Source organism: Pinus tabuliformis, chromosome 2_1, assembly GCF_031772625.1.
Source record: "Pinus tabuliformis cultivar Carrire ecotype Pingquan chromosome 2_1, CPIR1, whole genome shotgun sequence".
NCBI classification, from domain to species: domain Eukaryota; kingdom Viridiplantae; phylum Streptophyta; class Pinopsida; order Pinales; family Pinaceae; genus Pinus; species Pinus tabuliformis.
This window is the reverse complement of record NC_142299.1, coordinates 830,765,028-830,777,035: the sequence shown is the minus strand read 5'-3', so window position 1 is coordinate 830,777,035 and position 12,008 is coordinate 830,765,028. Positions and strand designations below refer to the sequence as shown.

Genomic DNA, 12,008 nt, shown 5'->3' with positions numbered 1-12,008 from the left:
ACCTATGTAAACAGTAACACATTTTGATTTTGATGACTTAATGAGAAAACTACAATATTTTTATCTTACTATCTTGTCTTTCTCCTATTGGATCATTGATTGATTGAATATGTATTATAAATTTATAATTTATCATTTATGTCACAATTGTATTTATAATTTTGTATGCATAATGTTACTTTGTAAAACTTACATCTAGATGAAGATCTATGTTTGAATCAATGAATTTGTATCATGAATGAGAATTTGTGTAAGAAATATCTAATTTTTAATATATATATATAACATATCCGAACGTGCCTTGTTCCAGGGGGTCAACGTGTCCGTATCCGACACTTGAATCCCGAACCCCTGTGTCAAGTGACTTAGGTACATACATTTATATTGGATATGGATGACAGTTCTAGGCTCTGCCCCGCCAAAGGGATAGATGATGATGTTGGTAGGAGGCAGATGTTTCATGACATTGTTGTTGATATTTCATAGAGACTTGGTGGATTGATGTAAGATGTCGATGTCACTAGGATGGGATGTTCTACATGGTCCTCATGTGTTGGATGTGTGATGGTAAACATACTTAAGATTGAATGGGTTGGCACTTCCTTATGTCCCCTTCTCTTATGACATTGCTATGGTGGGATGATACGTGTGCCATTATGGGACTTGCCTATGTGATTTAGCTTTATGATGCAACACTTGCTAGATGTCACCTAGGTGGGGAATGTGTTTAATGATATTTGTACCCTCATTGACATGTTATTTCCTAAGTTTGAGTTACAAGGTGGGTACTACATATGATTTCATGATGATCGACCTTTTTCCTAAAGTTAGATAATTACTTTTCATATAATAATCCCTTGGTGGTGGTGTACCTTAAGTTGGGCTTTATGTTTTCTTGTTATAATGGTGGGGTTTTGCCAGGGAGAACGTCTTTTATTTACATGATACAACACTTTAGTAAAGTGCACCCCTCTTTGGCACACATGTTCATGGTGACTTAATCTGTTGGTGAATAAGATGAGGGAGACTATGGTGATATTTGAGCATTAACCTTTGTGCACACATGTTGAAGTCAATTTAATTGTTCAATGGTTAAATTAATCTAATTTATCCAAATTAAGGTTAATAGCTTGAGCACCCAAATTCATTTGGCATCTTTTAATTCTTGAAGAGCACACTCGTATGGAGTTGGTTGGAGATAAATTAATTTGTTGTTGACTCCTTCCATGTACAAGTCTTGAGAAGTTGTAACTACCATGGACATTATTTATTTATTCATGAAGTCATTGTACATTAGAGAAAAAGCACATGAGGAATCCTTCTATTTTGAGAAAGTTGTTGGAGGCTTGGCCAAGCCTTTCTTATGGAGCACTCCATCTAGTTGACATCTTACACATTTTTTCATGCATCTTGTGGGCCACTTCCCATTTTGAGATGGTGGTTATGGAGCACTATTCCATGTCAAGAATATTTTATTGTATTTGCATGCATGCATCCTAAGGTGTGCTTTATTGAAGCATTATTTTGCCATTTGATGGAGCACTTAGTATTGGGATGAAATAGTATTGGAGCTTAGGAATTGAAGCTTGATGAATTTCCCTTGTGCTACCAAGATTGATGACTAATGAAGACATGAGGTGTAGCTTTCTACTTTGGTGTTAGGTTTAATCCTGTCATTAAATTTTTTTCTTTCAATTTATTATAAAGGCCTAAATATTTTATTTAGGGTAAATCAATGTGAGGTTTCTCCCTCCTTATTTACTTCTTGTCTTTTTTTTGTTTATTGTCATCCTTCTAATAAACTATTTGCAGGTTTAAATTAATAATTCAGAAATAATTAACAGTATCATATTTTGTTGATGAGTGATACCTTCTAGGGCCATCCAAGATTTATTTCCATCTAACTACTAGCAAGTAATCCAAGAATCAATTTCACAACTAGTCCATTTTCCTTGCGTACACATAATTAGAACGAAGAATATAGCAAACAACCTTTTATCCATTGTTGGTGATTTAGTAACATATCATGACTCCATTAACCCATGATTGATAGGCACTGGTTTATTTCCATCTCTTTTCATCCTTTGTTTGTCCTTCATTTTACTATATTGTCCTTTTCCATTGCCATACTATTTCATATACACCTATAACCATACATTTTGTTAAGGCTTATGCTTCCTACATCAACTAAGAGCCCCACTCCATAGCCTTAGCAATCTTATTTAGGGAACCCCACCCCTCCCCTGCCCCCTTAAGTTGGAGAAGAGCCAACCAAAAGAAAAAAGAAGAGTTACTGAAGTGACAGTCAGTAGCCTTCTCGAGTTATACAAGATTAACCCCTTGATACTTGGAACTTTACATCATACATGGGCACTAGATTTTGTTGTAACCAAATAAAAGAATAACTGCTAGATATGAAATATAAAAAAGAGAGTTATATGCAACTCAAGGGGTAGTGCACTTTCCCCTATATGGGTTTTGGGCCGACATTGACTAGGTTAGCCTTAACCTAACCTAAATATATTAATGAGGCCAGCCTTAGCTGAAGCAAAAGATTACCCCATTTTCAACAGTTACAATGCACACTTTGGAATAATCAAAAATAAAAAAACAGGTTATAACAACACCATACAATAACATATTTATTAGCAATTAAAACATTAGTCATCAATATTTTGAAACGGGAGCTGCATTTAATACTCTCTGTGAAACATCAAAAGCCATAAAATACAACAGAGTTCAGTCAATAGGATTTGTAAAAGCACTACTCTAGATCTATAAAGATGCTGACAGGTTCAGACTATTAAATAGTTGAAGAAAGAAGCATTTAAGTTCCAGTCCTGAGCTGGGATGCTAACTAGCGGGCCAGCATTTTCTGAACAGACAATATTCCTGCTTGTTAAGGAATGTTCCAGTGCATTCTGAAAGGGAGGAAGAGCAGAAGTCTAACTTACAGTAAAACAGACCAGAGTTATATGTGCCTTGTGCCAATATAACCATAAGCAAATTTCTATTGTCAGGATTCAGAAACCTACAATAACTATCACCAAATACAAACCCCAATTTTCATGATTCGAGACATGCCAATCCAACATATCATTGACATTTATCTTCTTTATAGTAACAGAAGGTACAATTATTAATTTTCACAAAATATATTGTTTCCTGTTGACATCAAGTTAAACAGTGATCCTTACCAGCAGAAATAACGGAAAATGAGATGAAGGTACCAACTGCTCCAAATAGCATAATAGTGATGAAGTTGCGGAAAAATTGTTTTTTCTTCACTTGAAACCTGAACAAATAGTTTCAAGGTTAAAGCAATCTTCAAACTGAAGGTAAAAATACTTGTCCAGTTATTTAAACATAGTTTACATAACAGGTTAAAAAAAATCTGAATGCATATCTAATTACTACCCTTTTTAAGAAAAAAAGAAAGAGAGTATCCCAAATCCTCTTCTATAGGTTAGATTACTACTTCTAGGCAAACAATATTTTCAAATGCAATTTTATTGCCCATTGAACCTCACAATCTTATTTTGCATTTAACTCACTCAAACAATTCCAGCACAGTTTCTTATAACAAACAGCTGGCAAGTGTGAAAATTCTATCACTGCAGCAACTGATTTACTTTTCCTACTTATTTCATCATAAGTTATTCATGAAATTACTTCAACAAACATTAAAATAAATACTGCTGCAGATATCACATCGTAATATAGAAACAAAAATATGCACACATTGACACAGTTATTTTGGACTAATGTCCCCGAAAAAACCCAATGTGGGAAAACCGGTGCAACAAGGGAAGATTTTATTATTCAGCAATTTTTTTGTACAACAGGGTGCCAAACTAGCTTACCCACAGATAGACAAACTTCCAGCACTTTCTTAAACCCAGCGTAGGCCATACTGACCTCTGCTATAGCCTAAAACCCTCTGCGTCAGCCTGAAACCCTCTGCGTCAGCCTACTAAGGCTCTGCGCAGCCTCTCTGGGCTTCCGCATCACTCCTGCAGCCTCTGCGTGGATGACACGGGCCCCTCTGGCTCTGTGCAGTCTCTGCTGCCTCTACGTGGCTTCCTTTGGCTCTGCGTCTGCCTTTTCTGCGCTGATCTCCCGTCTCTCTGTTCTGTACTTGCTACCTCCTGACTGCTCTCCAGACCTCTAGTTCAATTTCTCAGCAAACCCTGCTTCAGAAATTGAACTAACTGATCTCCCTCCGTGTATTCTCCAAGTGCCCCTCAAGCCTCCTTTTATACTTTTTCTGTTGACATCTCAACGGCTAAGATTAGATCTAGCTTGATCCATGTCTTTTGGACCATTCTAACACAGATTCATATTAATACACATTAATATTTTATTTTCCCTAAGTTTAGACTTAGGGACTCCATTAAAAATATTAATTATTTTAATATCTCCTGATCTGTTTAGAATCTGCCCAAACCCTTTCTGGGTATTGGAGATCTCATGTGCCCCAACCTCTCCACCAAATTTCGTGGCTAGAGCACATCCGATGCTACCCCAAATCAACAGCAAGCTCACTAATATGTTGAGAAAACTCAAAGGTAGAATAAAACCTAAGTTGCAGGAAACGTGGGTCAAGGGTCCGGGGAAACCCGTACGGTACGGCCTGGAAACTCGTCTCCGATCGTACCGGCATGTTTCTCGAGGAGGAAACGTGGCCAGTACGGCCGGAAACGAGTTTCCGGGCCTTATGTCGGAGTTTCCTCTTGTAACTTGACTTTTTCTTGTATTTTTTTTATTTCTTCGCTGCTAATTTTTTATTGGGCGACTCAAATATCCTCTAGATGCTTCTAGATGTCTCTCAAGTTATAAAAAAAGGATTTTTTTTTTTAGTGGGGCAACTGAATGTTCAAGCCTATGGCCCTAGTGTTGATATGCAGTTCATGGTAATGTTAATGTTAAATTCTTAAAGTAAAAGTGACATTCTCCTTTATTTTTCATTTTCATCCTTTTACTTAAATTTTTAACATTACCATGAAATGACTCAAGATGTTTGAGAGTGGTTTCACCCTCATTGGATTTCATATGGAGAAAGTAGAATTTTAGATCTCACTTAAAATCTAGTAGACTTATTTGTTTTTCAGGATTTCAGGATTGGGGGGATTGCAATGTTTCCATTGGATTTTGTCATGTACTAGGGTATGGAACTTGTATTTAATCAAGAGAACCAAGCCCTCTATGCATGGGAGACTCCCAATAATCAAGAGCATGTAGGGTACTAGGGTATGAAACTTGTATTTAATCAAGAGCACTAAGGTCGTTCGACTATGTAGGAGGAGACTCCCAATCAAGCACGAGACAAGAAATTAGAAATTTCTCGTGGCTGATTTTGGATATTTCTATTTTCATTATGTGATCATTCATGAGTAAATGTGATGTAAATTTAGGGACTTATAGTTTATGCATTGACAATTGACAATTTAATCATAATGTAATAAATTAGAATGTATCATATATGCTTTATGATTGCACATATTTCTTAAATGTCCTAATATATATATCGCGTTTCCCCGTTTCCAAAATTTTGGCGGGGGGGGGGTCACATTTCGCACCCGTGCCCATTTTGGAAACTCGTACTCGTTTCCCCGTTTCGTGCAACTTAGAATAAAACACACATTGCCCCTTCAAGAATGAAGCCAATTTCAATGGACTAGAAATAAATTATAACCAAGCTCCATGAACAACATTCAAATCACACTCAATGCAAATTTGGGAAGGCTATGTGGGGCAAGGAAAAAAAATCCCTTACATACTAAGGATTTTTGTGATACACTACATGCAAAAGAAACAAAATTGTATAAAATAAAGAACTGGGTGGCCAAAGTGCTGTTAGTACTGAAACAGAACAATCACCTATATGCAAAACAGTGCATAATCTGCAGCCAAATCTGCTCTCAAAGATATGAATCAATAAAAAGAAAATCAAATGAGATTATGTCAAAAATGAGGAGGAAAATATTAGATTTGTGAGATCCCAAGATCAGTTTAGCACCCTGTGAGTGAAAGGGATTTGAAGCTAATAATCAATCTGTTAAATAACGGGTCAAATGGGAGCTGGAAAGTAATATGCTATGGTGTAGGGTACATAAATAAGCTGACCAACCAGTTGGAAATTTTCCAACATCTTGAAAGAGAGTATGTCTGCCTATATATTAGGCTCCTTTTGTTAGAAAAGGTGTGTCCACCTTCAATGCATGTGTACATGTGACTCATGCATGTGGGCACACATGCAAACTCAGTGTATTCACTCAAAGAAGGCATTCATACAACCCACTCAAGTAAGGCATGCAACTCATGCATGGGGACAAGCATATAACCCGCTCAATGCATGTGTGTGAGCACTCAACACATGCAATGTGTCTTGCATGAGGAGTGATTGATGCATGGACGTATGCCTATATATTGAGTGCTTGGGTTGGAGGTATTAGAAGTTTAATGAAGATACTATTATGCTACAGAAATTTCTTCAGAAACTATATGTTGTTAATTACTTCTATTAAAATCACAGTCCTTTAAATGTATTATAACCTGTTGCTGAATAATACATTGAACTCTTGCTTTGGACTCTGGGGCTTTTCTCCCAGAGGAATTTTCCCCAAGAAAACATTGTTTAATGGTTTGTTGTTGATATCTTATGTGTTTGTTGAAACTATTTTTTTTCTGTGCATTATTCTCTCGAGTCTCACCAACTAGTGTAGAAAGTGTATTTTGCACCTCTGCTTCCTTTCATTTTGGTATCAGAGCCTAATCATGTCATATCCTAGGTGTTAGAGACAAGGTTTGTTTTAATCTAATTTTGGTTTGAGTGGGAACATGCACTGAAGGAAATGGCAGGCACATCAAGACTAAATCACTAAATCTGCCATCGCAGAACACTCCCACAATACTAAGCATTTAATCTGTTTCGACAAAACTCTGGACTTTGTTCCCTTCCACTCGAATCGGGTTTGTTACCACAAAATCTAGCAGGCCTTGGACAGGGAAACTCTACAAGGCAATTAGCTAGATTAAGTGTTGACAACGGGGCAATGGCCCACTATCACCACAGCCAAGGTCCCCTACTCTTTACGGACTTTCACCGATGGAAGTCCCAATCGGATATGATCACCTATGAAAGGTAAGGTTAGGTTATAAGGTGATAGGCTAGAATCTCTCAAGAAAGGCTCAAGTTTATGGTACAAGGCTTCACGAAGTACTACGCCCTCTAGAAGAGACCTAGGAATAAAACGCACAAGACCTAAAGTTTCATGCTATGTTGCAGGAAACGTTGGCTAGGAGGGTGTTTCAGCCTGGAAAAGAAAACGAAATGCTGAAATGCATTTGGTACAGGAATGAAACGCATTTCAGACCGTATGAGTAGGGTTGCGGGGGAGTGCCCTCCCGCTCGAACGCGCTCTGCTAGAAAGCGGTTTGGGGGCGACATTGGGAGAGTGCTCCCAAAATTCACTCTCGAGCGCACTCCCTTAAAAAAATTCGCTCCCCGGTTTCTCGGGAGTGGCGACATTGGGAGAGTGCTCCCAAAATTCACTCCCGAGCACGCTCCCTTAAAAAAATTCGCTCCCCGATTTCTCGGGAGTGAACAAGGGAGAACAAGGGAGCGGTCAAGGAGTGTTCACTCAATGACTACTCCCGTTCACTCCCAGAGCGAATTTTTTTAGGCGGGAATCACTCTTCATTGGAGAAAAAGGAGCGATCGCGTGGGGGAATTTTTAGAGGGAGGGGAAGTACAAAAGAATTAAAAGGCCCTCCTCCCCTCCCACAATTCACCATTTGCACATAAGAGAGCAAGGAGAGGGCTTTTGGAATTGGGGCAAGAGTTGAGGAGGAAGACTGAGAGGAAGAATGAGAGGGTTGCTTGGGAGCTTGAGGAGCTTGCAAGGGAGATTGGAGCTTGGGATTGAAGGCCAAAGAGGTAGGATCTAGACTCTAATCTAGCATTTGTGTTTTTTATATGTTCATTGTTAAATGAAAATGTTGTCTTCTCTCTTTCAAGTTTCCCATTCCCATTCCTCCATTTTATTATAAGAAAGAAACTATAACTCCACCAAAGTTCAAAGAATCAAAACTTCAAACATCATGGCTATATGGCTTGGTATTCTCTTGATGTTGGTTCATTTTTTGGTTATTATGGTGTTGGAGGGTAGGAGGGTTGATGAAGAGGATGAAGAACTGGGTAGTGGTGGATTTGAAAAACCTTGAGAGGAGGAGTACCTTAGTGAGGAGGACGAGGAGGAGGACAATGGAGATGATGAGGGCACAAAAACCAAATCAGACCAAACCACATTGTGTAAATATGTTTCTAGGCATGAAGGAGGAAAAGGGGGTGGAACCACTAAATTTACATGCCTTTATTGTAATAAGACTTACACAGGTTCATACACCCATGCTAGAAAGCATCTTTGTGGGAAAATACCATGGGATGGAAATAAAAAAATAGGAATCAAAACTTGTGGAAGTGCGTCACAACATCAAAGAGCCAAATACACAAGGGAAAAGGAGGAACCCCAATACAAATCTAAAAGATCAAAGGGTGACTTTGAACATGACACCACTAGCCCACAATCACATAGACTAAGAACTCCATTGGCATTCTCCCATGGCAGTGGATATGGAGGCATAGGAACAAACATCCCTTTATGGTGTAGAACCATATCAGATTTCCTTGACGAAGGGTGTAGGAATGATGTGGATCAAAAAATTTACTAGTTTCTCTATGCATTGGGATACCATTCAATGTTCTTCGCTCACCTTATTGGCATGAAATGGTTTTTTCCAGTAATGATGCCCGCAAACGATACAAGAGCCCTAGGTACGACAAGACAATTGGAAATATTAATAAGGGGGTGAATCAGTATTTCTTAGCAATTAGCACTTTTTATTCCTTTTTAGAGCATTAGTTATTCTTCAGATATTATTAATGTTCTTCTTCAATAATTATAAACAATAATCAGCAGTAGACAACACCATACAACAATGCAGGAATATAAAACAATAGACACAGAGATTTTTAGGTGGAAAACCCCCTCCGGATCAAAAACCACAAGACGCTTCTCTAGTAATTGTCTTATTTTCTCTTTAAAAGAAATATTAATTACATCAAGATTGCAGCTACAATTGCGGGATGCGTCAACCCCCTAATTCACAGGCCACAACCTGTAGGGTGCTACTAAACCCTAATATCCTGTTGCAACCAGAAGGATGCCCCAATGCCCTGTAGATCAGACCACAACCTATAGGGCGCTACTAAACCCTAATATCCTGTTGCAACCAGAAGGACGCCCCAACGCCCTGTAGATCAGACCACAACCTGATGAGTGCCCCAACACTCTGTTTACCAGCTGTTGTCGGAAAGGATGCTTTGCTTCCTTGTTAGTTTATCAGTCACAACTGAATGGATGCTACAACGCCCTGTGCAAGCCTGCCACCCTGAAGTGTTCTCAAGCCGCAACCTAAAGGTGATTCCAATCACCTGAAAGAGTCAATAGATCACGTTTCACAATTTTCACACTGGATCCCCTGTACTCTAAATCAATGTAGAATAGCTTAAGAAAAATGTAGAATAAATGTTGAATCCTGGTAGCCACCGATCATTGTTCCCAAAAACTTATAACTGCACAATGCTACACATCAAGCTATCACTGTTCAATTGCACATCATTGTCACTGCACATTGCATATCACTTTCACTTCAAATCACTGCACAACTATTGGTTGTCACTGCATGTCATTGCTAATGAATGAATAGTCATCAATGCAAAACCATTGTAATCATTGTATAAGGCTACTATCAAATAATGGCACAATCCAAGGTGCCTCAAGTCATCCCGATGACCTGCAATTAGTGCTCTCAAACTCTATCCCCAGAGAGCTACCAGCATATATGTAAGCATGTTGTTTAGTTGATCAAACCCTGTTTTCCATCTTTACGTCAGTTTGTACAACTGGATGATATTGCCTTCAACACTTGCTGCCCCACAAGATTACAATTGTGTCACTGCACACAAATCCCTAGGTCATACTAAAAGAGAAACCCTAGGTCATCACTACCATATGTCTATGTTTCTTAATCAATGAGTCAAGTCAATAAGCCATGCTAAAGTTAGGCGTCAATTCAAGGTCAATGTCTTATCTAGGTGTCAAAACACTAGTAATGCAACATTGTCATCTAGTATCTTAGTCAAAGTCAAGGTATGCCACTTGTTGTCAACATTGTTACTGTCAAATATGTCAAGTCAAAGAATTTCCAACAATAGTCAACCTACAACATGTCAACCTATCAAGTCTATATATTGTTGTCTCATGTACATACTCAGAATCATAGTTGCAGGAACCGTCCCCCCAAGGATCAAGAGGCGGAACCGCATCCCGTACGGATCTGCCACCAATCCTCCGGCGGAACCAGAGATCCGAAAATCAAATCCGTCATTCTGCCATTTTTTGGCAATTCCTGGAAAATCGGACCCAAGGGGGCCCGATCAGCGGATCCGATTGCCCTATCCATGGATCTGGAAAGGATCAATTGCGGATCTATGGGGATTCGGGCATGTATCTACCACAAATCGCAAGCGGATCTATGAGAAGGTGGATGATTCACACAGTTCCGCAGACCTTTTTTTGCGCGTAGTCTAACGAGGCAGAGTTGCCCAGAAAGTTATGAAAATTCCGATCATATTTAGAGAAAATCCAGCGAAGATTTTTGTAAACCCAAGTTATAGTTGTTAAACTTCAAAATTTTAGATGTCCTAGACGTTTTTGATGGTGTTGAATCCATTTCCATAAAACACAATTCAAACACTGCCTCTACAAGGTTTTTTGAAATTTTTTTGCCAGGATTTCGGCCATTTTTGGGCGTCCAGGCAATTCCTCCGCCTCGTTAGACGACTCCCTTTTTTTGTTTCTTTTTTTGGAAATTTCAAACTGTTATGTGAAGAACTATGTTTTCCGAATAATCCTAAGGTGCCCCTTTATGCTCCCTAGTGGTAATGTTAAATTTTTAAAGTAAAAGTGACATTCTCATTTATCTTTCATTTTCATCATTTTACTTAAATTTTTAACATTACCATGAAATGACTCAAAATCTTTGAGAGTGGTTCCAACCTCATTAGACTTCATATGGAGAAAACAGAATTTCATATCCCATTCAAAATTCAGCATACTTAAAGCTTTCAGGATCAATGGGATTGTGGTGTTTCATTGGATTATATCATGTATGAGGGCATGTGATTGGCATTTAATCAAGAGCACCGAGCCCTATATGTACTCCAGTGTTGGTGTTGTTGATTGTTGAACTCCTTTGTCATGGCCTTAGCAAAATTGTACCCTTCACTCAAGTCAAAATAATTGATCAGACATGTTAAGCTTTCTCTACCATATTATAAGGCTTGGATTAGGTCGTTTGATCAAAATTTGGCAATGTTGACTAGTATCCCTAGAGAATTGAAGTAGAGGCAAAGGCTAGACAAGAGAAGAGGAATCTAGATTCTAGATGGTTGATGCATCTAGATAGTTGATGCTGGAATTGATGTACAATGGATGCCATATCTATCTTGATTTATGTACAAATATGCATGTTTTCATGCCTTCTACAACTAATTTGGTATTTTGGATGCTTTTTTTGAATATAAATGCAAAAAATAAAAAATAAAATATATATATATATATATATAGTAGACGCTTTCGAGACACTTCGCTTCCTAGATTTTTGGGAAATGACGCTTCCGGAGATCCGCTTCCAAAAAACATCCCCGCTTCATGCAACGTTGCTCAGAATCATTGGATTTGGATAGTGCAATTTCTAACATGTTGTCCAGTCAAGATTATGTATCAATGTCAAGTTTCTAACATGCATAAGTTGCTATGTCATTAGGCTAGTTGCAAAAATAGTCAAGTTAATAGACATGTCAAAGTCATGTAATAGTTCCATCAAGCCATGGTCACTTGCTGTAGATGTTTTCTCACTGTTATTTCCTTCTCACTATAGAT

The 12,008-nt window shown here is 38.4% G+C and overlaps 1 protein-coding gene across 2 annotated transcripts in view; it reads right to left on the bottom strand.

Moving 5' to 3' along the window:
- Positions 1–12,008, bottom strand: part of LOC149203224 (sodium/hydrogen exchanger 2-like) — a 213,195-nt gene that overhangs the window by 160,871 nt on the left and 40,316 nt on the right. For both annotated transcript variants that reach the window (XM_089403364.1, XM_089403365.1), the window contains exon 3: positions 3,198–3,295. In XM_089403364.1, coding sequence (XP_089259490.1) covers positions 3,198–3,295 — 98 coding nt within the window. The remainder of the gene's footprint in view (positions 1–3,197; positions 3,296–12,008) is intronic.